The sequence below is a fragment of the Rhinolophus ferrumequinum genome, chromosome 26, assembly GCF_004115265.2.
Source record: "Rhinolophus ferrumequinum isolate MPI-CBG mRhiFer1 chromosome 26, mRhiFer1_v1.p, whole genome shotgun sequence".
Lineage (NCBI taxonomy): Eukaryota > Metazoa > Chordata > Mammalia > Chiroptera > Rhinolophidae > Rhinolophus > Rhinolophus ferrumequinum.
Window position 1 is genome coordinate 28,144,375 of NC_046309.1, and position 15,603 is coordinate 28,159,977.

Here is a 15,603-nt window from a genome sequence, read left to right on the forward strand (position 1 = left end):
AATGTTTCTCCTGAGATACATTGCCAATCTTAAGAAAGCAGTTCACAATTCTAGGCTGTATCCCAGCAGATCTGACTCAAGGTGGGGTTCCCAAGTTCCACTTAAAAAAAACAAAAACTCAATACAAGTTCTAAGAAATATAACAAAAAGATTTTTAAAATTGCATGTATATATATATATATATGTATGTCAAAATTTATCTCAGATTTCTTGCCCTACCTTCAGCATTACATTGAAATTTATTCAAATTTATGCAACATTGTTTAAAGAAACTGAATTTTTACATGTTTTCAAGGCTCATTCCCAAATGATTTCAGATAGTTTTGCTGCAGTTCTGCTTAAAAAACACAACAAAATTCTTTAAGATTTACCATTCTATTTGATTTATAAAAGTGATAGCTGTGACCCAAATGGCTATAATAACAGTGAAATATGACATAATTTCTTTGATCATTGATGAATACAAATAGATTGTGCTCAATCTCAGAATCAAAATAGTCACCTATTGAGATAAAATTGATACCATTCCATATTTTGTCTCATAAATGGAAACTTTCAACAAACATTCAGCTATGGATCTCAGGACCTTTATATTTCTAATCCATTGGCCAGATAAACAGAAGAAAGCTAAATTATATCTTGACACTGGACCATTAAGTCAGCTTTGCTGCTGTTCCAAAACTGCTTTGAAGCACTGATCCCCAAACTGTTTTTGCCTTGCTCCTTGGACTAAGCTTCAGTTGGCAATGTCAGCATGGGTACATGGATGCACAAGTGTCCGTCCCTCTTTCACTCTAATGCCTTCTTTGATAACTTGGGTTCTGGCTCCCAGAAGATTTCCAACTTGACTCCAGAGGCCTACAGTTTAGGCCCGTGGCTGTGGCTGCCTCTGCCCTCTTCCCACCGTTGGTGGATCACTGGTGTTTCTGGACTGTCGCCTGCTTTCCTTTGCCAAACTGCCCTGAGGAGACAGTACCCCTCCACTGCTGGTCCTCGGGAAGCTGTACTGGGTATCTTCACAGGACATTGTCCTGCACCAGGTTCCTGTCCCTGGGCCTATCTGATCTCTGATGCTGACAGCTCTGCTAGAACTATTCCTCTGTTCAAGTTAAATCACAGGATCCACTCAGTGTTCAGTTTTCTCTTGATCAATGTTCAGTTTTTGAGGCTCCTCTGTTAGCTCTAAACATAAGAGTGGAATTGGGAGTAAAAACAGTATTTACCTTTCATCCTAAATATCGTGCATTATTTCTTTTTTTGACTGGCTGATTAACTAAAAAGGACCTTAGAGTTCATGTTGCAAATGCACTTTTATGAGGATACCATTGTGTGACCAATGATGACTTTGCTCCTGCCTTTTAAGTGTCTTGCTCATGTTACTCCATTTTCAGTCTTCAAAGATGATGTTGAGCAAACTAAAGAATATTAGTTTCTACAAGTTGTGTTAAACTATTTGGTCATCTGTGTTTTACATACATTAATTCTGTGCTAATGAGAGAAACTGCTGATGTAACGTAAGAACCCTGAGATAAAGTTTTAAGCTGTGTCTATTGGTGCCAAAGTATTCAAGTATATTGTGGTACTTACATGATTGATCAATTTTAAATTTTGCCAAAGTAGTCAAAATGCATATATTTTTGACGTTTATTAAAATATAATCTTATCATGTAAATTACCTTCACATTAAATAATATTCTGAAATTATCATTGACTTTATACAATAAATATCTTTAATCATAAAATGCCTGTTCTCACCAAATATATGTCTGCTTCCCAAGCCCTATGTCAAAAGCTGAAGCTAAAATACAATATGGGTATGTAAAAACCTTCAGTTTTCCCTGGTACTAGAAGTAGGACAAAATTAATACTGAATGGAAATATTCATTTTTAAACAATTCAGCCGATGGCTTTTTGACCTTTAGAGAAAGAAAATTTCTAAGGCTCAACTAGCGTTAGTGCAAATGAAGATATACCTTCGAACAAAGTATCTTCCTTCTTTAGATATAAAACAGAGGCAGTAAGCTACAGTACTGTCAGCTCAAAGTTTTCTGACACACTTTGCCTAAATTGTGGGGATTCATACCATGGATGTCAGGTATCATTTGTATAGTTCTATAAAAATCCTTCAAAACCCTATAGGAACCCGAAAATTTCCACAATTGGCACGGTGGGGATATAACACTTTTCAGCTGAAGGCACTGTACCTCTAGGAGGATCTTTTTATTAAGAGGAACTAGAATGAGTTGTAAGTGCCACATATGGGGACTGGAATAATGTAAAAAAGAGCAGCAGCTGCTGAGCCACACTTGTAGCATTTAAAAAAAAAAAAAAGATGAGATGATAAAGAGCTGGCATAATCATAAGTTCTCCACAATCACTTCGGAAAGAGATCTCAAAGCTAACTAGCAAAGTTAATGAAAAAGTTTAGAGATTAAATAAAAATGGAATTAAATCAGAAAGAAAATTATGAGGCCCAGAAATGTTAGGAAAAAAATAAATAAAGGTGAGTGAAAAGTTGTGAATTAGAAAACCCATGAAAACATGTAAAGCAAAAAAAAAAAAGCTTTTATCTTTAGGGCTTCATAATGCATCTTAATGATCCCAAATAGCCGCAAACATACTGTAGGTTAACAGCCATTTAGACAGTGAGAAAACGCATTCCAGTCGCTCAAGGTGTCAGCCACTTTCAGCTGCTTTCCTCTGAAATACAGAGCCAATTTCAAATACTTTTGTCCACAGACAGAGCTAAGGTCTGTAGGGATTTTATACAAAATATCACCAACCAAAGGTGTAGGATCTGCAAATTCTACATGTGCCTACAAATAGCAATTCAAATTTTAAGACAGTAAAAGAGAATAGAAGAAAGGTAATATTATATGTTTAATATTTTCACTATGTTTCATGACAACTCATAATTCGTATTAGATTTTCAATATACTGTTTTACAAAATGGGAGTCTGAAAATCCCTTTTAGTTGTCTGTGGTTGCAAACTATTATTTCCAGGAGAGGCTGAAGTTTATCATTGGAATGATAATAACAACTGAGGTTCTCAAGAGGCAGAGGATGTTGTAAAGATGACTGGAACATGTGATGTACAGAAAGTTCTGGGGCATGTAGGCTATGCATTCCACATGTTAATCAAAAAGATGAATGTGATCGCTGTCTCGTCCTGAAATAATACTACACAACACGTTCCATGTGATACCTCAGCCTTTGACTTCCTTACCCTAAAGTTTTGGCTCTTAAAGACACAACCAATTTATTTCCTACTCTTATATGAACCATATTAACATTCTGATTCTACATAGATCATTAACTCTCAAACTTCAAATGTTTGCTTTAATAAGAGGGAGAAAGTAACAATCACCAGTAACTAATATAGAACATTAGCAAGTAGAACCATGAAATGACAGAGAGGCTAAGAGCATTCAGGAATGAAACATAAGAAGTGATCTGAAAACTCAACAGTAGGAGACTTTAATAATCAGAAAGGGGACCAGCATGACAGTGGAAGGCTTTGTGCATAAAGCCCTCAATACGAAACCAGGCCCGGGAACAACATTGCTTTTGATCTCTAGAAACAAAATTTGAAAACAGAAAAGTGGGAATCTCATTTAACATTTTTACAAGAGAAAAAAGGCAAATCTGAGCCAACTTAATGATAGTAAGGAGAAAGAATTGCTTAATAATAAAACAAAACAAAAAAACCTGAGTTGAACTAAATATGGTGGGTGCATCATTACATGTTTCTTTTTGCTTTAAGTTTAAAAGGAGACATGAAATGGATTGATTCTACCAGTAGGAATTCACCGTTCAAATCTACTCCCAATATTTTCTTCTCTATTCATTCATTAAAGTCTAATACATGAGAGAAGAGAGTACATTTAAATTATTTCCACAGAACACAGCATTAATCATAGTTCTTTAGTTTTTTAAGAGGCAAATATCAATATAAAATAGAAATCTACAGTAATTTTATCCATATTCTAGAGAACTCTGAAAATCAGGTAATCAGGAAATATTGGCACTGGGCTGCATAAGGGAAGAATACTACAAATTATAAAGAAACTCAGCTCAGACTCTTAAAGGAAGTATCCTTTACCTTTTTTCTGACCATGATGCCTCAAGAACTCTTTCAACAGCAGTAGAAAACAAAGATTTAAAAAATCTACTTGATTAAAAAGAGTCAAAACAACTTTCAAAAAACTATGTAGAATATATTATTCCACTTGGTTTTAACCCTTTCTACTTTTTTTCTAAAATCCCCTTGAGTTACATTGCATTGACCACAATATATTTTTTTCTTTTTCAATTCACCTTCAATAAGGTAAATAAAATTTAACAAGGTCTGGGAGATAATCACAAATAATGTGAAAAGGTCTGCCATTTTCTATTCACAGAAATTTGGACAGTTATAAAACACATATTAACTAAATGATTAAAAGCAAAAGTAAAACTTAACAAGTGTACTCTGCCAATATGTCTTTGCTCCCTCATAAAGATGAACATCATATTTAGTTCTCTCTTCTTCCTAAAATCTCTTATTCTCCTTTGTGCTTCAGGATTCTAAGACAGTCCTGGATTTTACTCTTATAGGTATTTCCTCGTGAAGTCAAATCATTTCAAGCTGTCACCTTCCACTTGGTTCTTCCTAATCAGTATCAGGTTGTTAGTGAATGCTTACTTTGTGTGGTGTGATGTGTAGGGGTTCATACACTACAATGTGTTTAAAACGTAATCTCTGTCCTTAAGTTAGGGGGATCTGCCGAATGAGCAATGCCCATGCACGAACACACACGTGCTCACACACTGTGCTAGTTGCAGGTAATGGTGCAAGGAGTCAGCCCTTCAGAAGTGTGGAGCAGGGTGTGGGGCCTCACAGCAAAACTACCTGGGAAAGCCTCCTGGGGAGGTAGGAGTAGACCCCCACGGCGAGGTGGAATTTAGGGGAAAGAAACAGGGTGAAAAACAGAAGAAAGAAAGGGCAGAAAAGCAAATAGTTAGGGCAAAATAAATGCACTAGTTTGGCCAAAGCCTTTATTCAGGGCACTGCAGAGAAAATGTTGGAGTGGAGGGAAAGTGCTGACATGGAGCATCAAAATGAATAATATGGACGACAATTTGGCATCACTAGTCCTCCAAAAATAATTTACAAGAAGCTTCAAACATCTTCTCTACCAATCTTCTGTATTCGACCGTATAGGATTTTACTATTTTGGAGTTGAATGACAAAACAAAAACAATAAAATAAAATAATAATTTAAAAATCCAGTTGTGTTTTGTCCTGAATCTGAGAACATTTATGTGTGTGTTGTTGGATTCAGCAAGTCAAATGCTGACCTGGTCGCTTTCCCCCTAGAGCCTCTTCTCATGTGCGCGTTACCAGAGCTCTTTGCGGGCTTTCAAAGCGGCTGTGGCCCCCCCTGATTTCCTCTGTCCTGGCATCCAGGTGGTGGTCTTGTTCAAGTACTGCTTTTCCCAGCACTTCTTGTACCAATCCCTTGCTCTTCATTCCCAGTCCTGCACTTAGTCAGATACTACATTCTGCAAGCATTTCTCCCACTTCCAGCACACGAGCCTCACTCAGCCCTGTCACTCAGCGCGCTGTCAGACTTCCCAAACTACAGCTCTCATCCATGGAACTCAAGCTCGTAACATCAACAGACTTCACCCTGACTAAAACAAACCCCTTCGCTTCATATTTAAGACACTGGACAGTCTGGCCACTTCATGTATTCTAAATCCTATTTTACTTTCTATATTCTAAATTCCTATCAAGTCTAGTAGTCAATGTTTTCTAGGCACATATCACGAGTTCCTGTTCTGGGTTGGTATTATTCTCTCTATTTGAATTGTTCATCGTCTACAACCTCAGATAACATCATCTTATCTCCAAAACCTCTCATCTCACTGACTCTGAGTAACCTGATCCCTACCATAAATTCTGGCCTCATTGTTTAACCTTTATGGATCTGCTTACTTCATGAATTATAAGTAAGAGCTGGGAGGAAAAGAAAAGGGACTCTCAAGGAAACCAACCACATGTTTACGGAGGGCCTAAACAGGTATTAAAATGGGAACTATTTAAGATTGTTTATAATCTCATTTATAGTAGCAAGCAGGTATTAAGAGGTAATATCAACCAGTAACTGTGTACATAGCACCGTGATGGACAGAGCAGTTGTTATGTTCTAGGCACTCATTCAGTTTGCAAGAACCCTATGAGGTGGGTATTACTAGTAACCTCACTTCCAGCTGACACAACTGAGGACAGTGGTGACTCCTATTCAGCTATTCTGCGCTCCCTCGGGGGTGGGACCCTGCAGTCTGTCACCACATCCTGCTGATGCCACCAAGCCTTCCTGCTTCTGGTTTACGATTGCATCAGCACAGCCACCTCCTCCAAAATAACAAGGACCGTGACTCAGGACATAAATGTATGCTATTGCAATGTTTTATAAAAATCTTTTCACTTCCATTTCATTTTCCAAGCACTTTGAAGTACATTCAATTATATGCCTCCAAATTTTGATTGAGACATATTATTTTTTCTTTGCCTCACAATGCACATAAAATGCCTAACATTCTTTAGATATAAGCATCTGAAATTTCTATAAAGATGAAGATACAGAATCCTGAAATGACATTCTATCAACAATATTTGATACCTTATATACAAAATGTTAATGATAGCAGCAGAAACAGATTCAAAGAATGAATGTCAAGTCGATAATTTTCACAGTAATTAAAAATTTGATTATAATTTATATAAATTAGGAGAACCCAAAATTTGGTCTTCCTCTAATTTTTATCTCTTCTGAAATCCATTTCCAGCAAGCTGAGGGAGACTTTTCCTTTTGTCTCTCTAAGGAAAATACACACAGATACTTTTTACATGCACTAATTCATATAAGATAAAACATAATAGATTGACTATGAACAATTTAATTTTATAAAGCCATTGTGGCAGCACATCAGGCATCAAATATACAATTTTTATTATTGTTTTAAACGTAATATTTTTTCTCTGAGATATTTCACAATTATACCCTAGCTAAGTTAATAATATAATGAAGAATCTAAAATAACACTTGCCAAATGAAAACTACTAACCTAAGAATGCCATAATTTTGCCTAATATTACTTCAGGTTCTAAAATATAATGTTTAATAAACTATTTTATTGAATCATTAATTTTTATTTTAATGCCGACACATTAAAAAAAATGCCTCTCTACATATCCCCTAAATATGGTCCGTAGCAACCATTATCTACTGCATGTTAGCACAGGGAATCGCATCAACAGCCTTAAACACTTTTATTATGAATGTCTTTCATTTCTCTAAAGTAGGTCTTTTTTTAAAGGGAGAAAACAGGATCTAACTCTTGTTTGCTCTTTAAACTTTTATTGTTTTAGCATTTTATACAGGGAGCAAGCATTAGCGTACTCAGGAGAACTGCTGAAGTAAAAGGCCTCAAGCTACCCTCTGCCTGGCTGATGGGATAAATCAGGGATATAAAAACTTTTGTCTGATTGCTCACTTTCCTTGTTTTAGAGTACTGCTACTCTCGAGAGCACATATTCATGTACTCTGACTTCGAGTTTTATTACTTCTTTGTATTATTTAATACATCTAAAGACACTTCCAAAAGACAAATTTTTCCATTTTGAAAAAGTAATGGTTTGGAACCTGATAAAACACAATGTTCGGTGTGTTTTGGGCAAAGCGACAGAGTGAAAGTGCTAGAAATCAATTAAGCATGTTCTTAAAGACATTCACATGTCAACAGAGTAAGATGTTTAAAAAGTCAACAAAAATAATATTCTGTGAAAGGCCAAATGAAGATAGGCCCATATAAAGACCACATTTCTCTTTCAGATCTTTGACTAGATACTTAATGCAAAAATAGGGGAAGAAAATAGAAAAATTAGAGAAAGTCATATGCTTACCTCAATAACTTGAAATTAGAAGTATATGATGTTTAACTTTAGGAAGTACATACAGACATAAGTTATAACTCATCCTAACAACTGAATGGTATATACACTTAATTATTCATATTGTATTTTTTCCCCCGAATTTTAGGTTCTACCAGGATCAGTACTTTTTAGTACACAAGAAACTGATATGCTTGGTCTATTGAATAAGGCCACGCATTTTTAAAGTGTCACACATACTTCTGAAATCCACAATGTATCAATTTTTAATATATCCACTCTCTCAGCTCCATTAAAAAGATGGTAGGGAAAAGATTTTAGAGTAATTAATGATATAGTTAGCTGCTAAATATTAATAGGAATCGTAGTCTTGCATAAAATATAACATATAAACGTTGCCAATACAGACGCACCAGTAATTAAAGTTGAATATGTAATTACACTGATTTATAAGACAGGCAAAAAGTTACACTTTACTAGCTTCTATGTAAACTGTGGGTAACAGTTAATCTTTGCATTTTATGGTTTATAAAAATGGGCAATATCTTGACTACAGTTCATAAATGGTTTAGAGACATGTAATAGTAGTAAAAATTATGACAACTTATGCCATCACGACCATTCTCACTGCACCATACAAGCCAAACCATGATAATGACCCATAAGAAGTAGACTCATCTTAGACGCTGTTTTACACCCAAGAGAATGTTAGCAGTACTAAGAATTTGTAGAGGACCGCTAGTACAGTAAGTATAGGACGTTGGAGAGAATCTAAAAGATGTCTTAAAACTGATTTTGGTACTTTTTCGTATCATGAACATGGTGCAATTTACCTCCACTTAAACTTGTAGTTTTTACTTACACCTCCTTCAGAACTTCAGAAGAATACCACCTTTAGAGGCCAGGAATCAGGGCTGTCCCCTGCATGGAGTCTGACACCCCCACTTACATGTGCGGCTGAGGCGAGCAGCCCGGGCTGCTGTTCCCGTTACTGTCGATGTGGTCCAGGGAGCCGTTGAGATCTTCATGGACGGCCTGCAGGAGGCCGCTGGATGCGTTGTTGATCAGTCCTGGATTACTGAGCAGAGGCAAGCTGCTCTCCGCCAAGGCCGCCTAGGGAGACAGAGGGGCAGGAGACAACTTCTGAAACGCCCTTTAAAGCAATTTTTAAAACATGTATTTTCTTTTCATGGGTTAGAATCATGATGCAGATATTTTAGGAGCATTTAAAGAAAATGTATGGGAAGTGTAAAATTCCTAATTGGCAACTTGTGGCAGAGATACCAAGGAAATGAAGTGTGATGTGAAAATATAAATGACAGTGATCCCAGAAAACTTTGTCACTCATGTTTCAGTCTGCCACATAATGAAATGGTGTATCCTCTTGCATGTACTGAGAACCTTCAAGATAATATAAGCAGTTGCTCTGCTTTTTAAAAATGACCAGAACTTAACTCAAAATAAAGAAGTCCTGACATTTGCCTCCTCTGCATAAAAATTATATATTATAATTAAACTTTAAAGTTTTTGCCACAAGCACCATGTTCCCCAACACTATGATGTGAAATCATTTATGACAGCCTGGATAAATATTAATGCATAGCCACATGCATTTGCAAAAGCCTCTATCAATCTAGCATTTGCAGGAAACCGAGTGTTCCAGACTTAGCCACAGGGTGTCCTTCTTGCTTCTTCACATCAAAAGTATCTTGAATGAGAACCAGTGCTCTCTACAGTACTAGGTACTACAACTTAGATGATAAACCAACTATTAAGAACAATCACAATCCCAGCTAAAGACAAAGCCAAGACAAAAATTAAAAAACTAAAGCATTCAAATACAAGGATAATGAATGGAAAGGTGCATTCGGTGACATTACCTGCAAACTGGCATTAAGAGCTGCTCCATAGCCTAAACTGGTAGGTATATTTTTTACTAAGGTTGGGCTTCTGCAAGAAAAAAATACAAGGTGATGTATAAGTCAAAATAGAAAATAGGTGGATATCAATAATCTTAGCTAAAAAGATATGTTCTGGCCTGTTTCCTCACACTACTAGTCCAGAGTGGACATATCTAAGGCTGCAGAAATAAGGTGATAGACAAATAATTCTCTATATATTCTATCTCTACATATCGACTTGGTCCATGATTATAAGGAATAAAACCTTAGACTATTGTGTGCAGGCAAAGTGAGGCATGACCTGTCTATAACTACGTGAAGGTTTTATTTCCATGAAGAACGGCATACATACAAAATTTTAAAAGTGTAAATATACAACACAATTACCAATTTGATGCAATCAGGAAATAATTAATGGTTAATTTCTAGAACACTATGAATTAACATAACAAATTACCATAGTTAATTAAATGACAATGTAATGGATTAACTATTTCTTGAATGCAGAAATTAGCACATTCTTGACTAGAGAAATCGAAAGTGAAGGGGCCAATAGCAGATAAAACACATTAAAGTCATGTCTTCACAGAGGCAGTAGTGGCGGGGCAGGAAAGTGCTACGCAGAGTTAATTTATGAGGCACAAAACATGTTCTACTATAGTTCTGACTTACGTATTGCAGTCTTGTTCTCTAGAAAAAAAATATATTCATTTCAAACTTCCCAGGCAGTAATTTTCTCACACTACCCTCCTCTGATCGTCTTAGCACTGAATAGATATGGGGGAAAAGCAGGGCGGGGCCGGGTAAGAAAGTTTGGTCTGGAAAATAAAGAATACTTGGAAAACAAAATCACTATTTTTAAATAAAATCTTCTCATACATTCTTCATGTAAGGGTTCTTTCAGGAATACCAGTATCTGCAACATGAGCTTTATTTTCAAACAGCCTTTTGTGCTCTGGGAGAGGTTACAGTGCTGCCTACAAACAGGCAGGTGTCTCCCTCTAGAAAGCATGTCCCATCCTGAAACACAATTTTTTTTTTTTTTTTGATACTAACAGAATGCTGAACTGGTGAAAACAGTAACAGAAACAGTCTTGTGATTATTTTTATGGAAAATATTGGTAGGATGCTGTTGATTTGTGCCATTTACGCCTAGATTCAAAAAGCAGCTCCCTGCAAAGGGGCTGTTAACATCCCATTAGCTAATTATCTGCACCGCCATTCCCAACTTAGTGTTCGCTTTTCTGGAGGCTGCAGGATTTCAAAACTATCCCAGGCATACCCTGTTATCTTTTGTGACCTTCGCTTCTGGTATTCTACTTCATCCACAGTCCACACTGCTCCTTTAACATTTTCTACTCGAACAAAACACTTGTGCAGGCTGAGATTATGACGTACTGCATTCTAAATCAGACACAAGAGAGGGGAAAGGCAGCAAAAATCATACTGCTTAATAAGGCAGCCAAACACACTACATTATTGATCTTACTTAATCAGAGAGAGAAATCTTAACATGTTTAAGTATTAAAATCAAAATATGGCATATTATAAACCCCAAACTTACAAATTACTGGAATCTGTAGTTTGAACTTTGTGATAAGAGAACCTTCCAAGCTATTTTAATAATAGCTGTGTCAAAACCTTCCTTTCATTGAACTGGTCTAAATTGCAATATCTGTACAAATTACAGCATCTTTGAAAATGCCAGAACAATTAGGTCAGCTCTGTCGTGTCCCTGATCCAGCACTCAGGGATGGTTGAAATGTCCAAAGGAACCAGTCCTGCTTGAGGTATTAAAATGCTAAAAAGGCTACAGTGACAAGTGTTAATTTTGCACAAAGCTTTATGCAAATAAGCTCAAAGGCATTCTTTTCATCCCTATAATAATGAAATGACAGAGTTTGTTTATTCTGTATTATTAGATGACATATGCAAGTTACAGTGTAACGTTCTGCCTGCACAATAAGACATGCTTAGATTTTTTTTTTAATTCCCAATAAAATTTTTGTAAATGTTAAACTCAATTGAAAGTCGTTGGTAGAACCCGAGAGTACATTTTCTTCTCATAATGATTATGCAAACAGATGTTGTTGGCAGCTTTGTTTTGAGTAATTACTCAAAATTAACATTTTTAAATCAAATTAAGTGATTCCTAAAATTTTAACTATAATAAAAATACAGTAGACAACATAATTTACCTTGAGTATTTTCCATAAATCAAATCATAAATCTAAGCAAATATTTCCTCCTGTCAAGATACACTGGCATATAGCTATCAAGTACTCAGAAATGACCTAATTTTTATTTTAGAATATAAAACAAAGTAATTTTGATGAAGATTTCTTTCTATTTGCACAAAGACAAGCTTCTGGCTTGCTTTAAGAGAAGAATTCTTTAAAAAAAAAAAAAAAGCATAAGCAGATCTAGCATCTGACCTGAAATCCAAGGATTTGATTGATCTTAATGCCCATGGCTCTGAATATGATAATTTTAATATTAATGAGCAAATGAGCAGTTTTATTATGCATGCGATATAGTTAGAACTAATAAGCTGTTCAGAATGAGTTTTGCTGGATCCCCGAGCTGTGGAGATGAGACCAAGCTAAGATATTAAATCACCTTTCATTTCTTTTAAATTTTCTTTCAGTAAATCAAATGACAGACATTCACTACATTCTCTAATGAGTAACAAAAGAAAATGTAAACCTTCAACATAAATATTACTTACTGAAAAACCTCCAAACCACATACTCCACAGATTATCAGTGACATTTTCATCATATAAAATCCATACCAAGTAACTGTGCATAAATAAAACAATTCCATTCATTTACAGTACCACATACTGTAGCAACTAATAACATCGAAACATTTTGTAAATTACAAGCATTGCAGGCCTCACACCCATGAGTCTGTAATGGCTTGCCAGATTAATTTACATTTTAAATCCAAATTAATTCGCGTTAGCATATCTCACAGCCTAAAATTCTCCGCATGCTGATGGGTGCTTTGCTGCTCCTATTCTTCTCAGCTACAAACATCCCCCTTTGTACCAAATGGCTTGTGGCTAATTGATGTTTCTGACTGCTTTTGGAAATGAAAATAAAACAGTTCACTTAGTCTGTGCTGAGTGCTCTTATCTTTCCAGACGTTGCTCTTTTCCAAAAATAGATGCACAGAACTAACACTTTTTTTTTTTTTTAGCTCCTCATAGGATCCAGACAATGAAGTTGTTTGGACAGGGATATAGATGAACCCTTTTGTCTAAGTAAATAAACTGCATTTATGTTCTGACAGGATAATATTCACTTTACTTTCTTTTAGTTCCAGCTGAGTAGCCATGGCCCTCACTCCCGTGGCAGCTTCAGTCTGTATGATGAGGTATGATGTGTACAAAAGGCGCAGACCAAGACAAAACCTACAGCCTCCATTTGTTGCACAAGCCAAACAGACATTTTTCAAACTAATTAGCCAATAATATGCAAGAGAAAAAGTAATATCGTGCGACTAACAAAGGTGTTGATGATTGAGTGCTCACACTGTAATTAGTGTGTCAGGCCCTCCTTTCTCTGCCAAGCCTCAGCTATTAATTGCACCAAATTAGAAAACTATATCAGAGGCAAAATTATTCTTTCACTTGTCATTTTGAGAGAGGGAATTCATTCCATTCAAGAGGCAGGTTAAAAAGAGGGGACGCAGATACTAATCTGCTTATGTCATGTAAATAAATGTTCCTTGTGCTATCTGTAAGGAACTGTGTGAGGCATCTTACAACTGCTGGGAAAGTACTCACCTTCCAAGTTGCTGCATTACGCCTGAAGTAAGCAAATGTCCGGGTAAACCAGCTGTAAATTTCATTAAGTGTTAACTGCCTGTCAGATGACTCCATGATAGCCTGCGATGAGACAAGATACAGAGTGACATAAAATAATGGTTTACTAACTAGACTAGATGATGCTTTCTCATCCAACCCTCACTTTAAACATTAATGAATTTTAATTTAATCAGGCAAAGTTAATTTTCCTTCTACTTACCTGCCTTATGAGAGTTGCATAAGTGAATGGAGGTCTGACATCTGCATTTTTATAAAATTCGTAGTTTGGGGCAATCTCTACAAAAATAAAAACTAGGTGTTAATTCTACTAATAATTCACATTCTACATAATTGATTTTTCATATTTTCCCCTAGTATTGCTGAAGTGATTCAGTGAGAAAGCCACTGACTAGTGAAAGCACAAAGCATGACAGTGGAATTGAATTATATGGAAAAGGCCATTTCTGACGTGAAGTGCAAATGAAGCGTCCCTGGTTGTTTGCAGGACTTTCAGAACATGTGACCAGCTGGCCTGAGGATTTTTCCAACAGCCAGGTCCTCTTAAGCCAATGATTCAGGCATGTTCTTACATGGATTTTTGCCTCCCTGCCATAATTTCGCTTTTCTCATCTAATACTTCTTAAAAGAACCACAGGTTTGCCTCTCGGTACCTGTGGCCCTCTAACAAAGGAAACAAAACACTCACATGTGCCCATGTTGAAAATAACTTCACTTTTGGTAGAAAAGGGGCTCTGGGCGAACAACAGTTACAGTGTGTGACTGGGATTACCCAGGTGCCCGGGCGTGGGTGGGGGTCGGGGGAGAAGGGAGAAGGGTGCCAAAGAGACAGGAAGTAAGTTTGGATCCCATGCAAACTTCGCCTCTCATTGCATCTCAGGCAAAGTGGCGGGTAGGCATTAGGGGCTGTCTAGGGTTCCACTTAGGAAGTACCCGCACTGCCTGGCAGAAAGCAGGGTGCTTCTGGCGTCCTTTTAAAGGCTCTTAGTACATAGCATTCTTCACAGGTGCTGTATTGCTATAGTCTTCCCATGGAGATCAAAAGATCTTGTTGAATCCAGGTGATCACGTGGGCTCTCCAGACAACACATCTTGCACTGTCTCTCCTGGGGAGACCTTTCCTCCCTGAACAACCATTCCGAACAGCTCATCACCAAGTGCTTAGGGAATCGCTCCATCCACATTTACCAGGAATGAAACAATTACCACTCCGTAAATCAAGACTCGGGAATGGCTCCTGTAAGTTGTTCCCGCTTCAGCTTTCCTCTCCCCAAGTAAAAGAGCTCTACTGAGCGTTCATATCCTACCTGATGACATGGGAATGTTGTATTTGTCTGAATGCCGCCTTCGTATGGCTCCCACATTGGGCACACTGGCTGGGGTGATTACTGAGGCTCCCTGGGTAAGCGGGGTGACTGGGGCCGTTGGTGTGGTAGGGGTTTGAGGTAAGCTCTGTGGGGATGTCTCCAACATGTTCTTCGACATGGTGACACTAGACACCAGATTTAGCTGCAAAGGCCCAAGAGAAGGGCAGGAAAAAGGTAGAGACAAGAGAAAAAGACTTAAAAAGGTTTGACAAATGAGAGTGGATTCACTTCTACAGCTGTGTTGCCACTAATAAGCTGCAAAAGGAAGCAGCCAATCTCAGCTAATTACAGGATGAAATTGTATCATAAGAACTCTAATTAGACGACGCTGTTAGAGGTTATCTAATAATCCACAGCCATGTTACTTAGGACTAACTCCTTCTCGTCCTACCAGACTGCAGCGGGACTGTATTTCCTTAAGTACAAGCCCGCTGCTGAGTACTGACTGCCCCTGTGGTGAAACAGGTGTAGCCCCCCGAAGCAACAATAACCACGCAATAACGAAGGATGCAATATTTTCAACCAACAGGACTTAAAGTAAGTTGCTATTCTGTTGCTGCCAG

The 15,603-nt window shown here is 37.1% G+C and overlaps 1 protein-coding gene across 3 annotated transcripts in view; it reads right to left on the bottom strand.

Annotated features, from left to right (window-relative positions):
* The window catches only part of FOXP2 (forkhead box P2), a 606,662-nt gene that overhangs the window by 24,552 nt on the left and 566,507 nt on the right, over nucleotides 1–15,603 (bottom strand). For all 3 annotated transcript variants that reach the window (XM_033099057.1, XM_033099059.1, XM_033099058.1), the window contains 6 exons: nucleotides 14,981–15,182; nucleotides 13,876–13,952; nucleotides 13,635–13,736; nucleotides 11,124–11,245; nucleotides 9,821–9,890; nucleotides 8,890–9,053 (listed from right to left, as the gene is read on the bottom strand). In XM_033099057.1, the coding sequence (XP_032954948.1) occupies nucleotides 8,890–9,053; nucleotides 9,821–9,890; nucleotides 11,124–11,245; nucleotides 13,635–13,736; nucleotides 13,876–13,952; nucleotides 14,981–15,182 (737 nt within the window). The remainder of the gene's footprint in view (nucleotides 1–8,889; nucleotides 9,054–9,820; nucleotides 9,891–11,123; nucleotides 11,246–13,634; nucleotides 13,737–13,875; nucleotides 13,953–14,980; nucleotides 15,183–15,603) is intronic.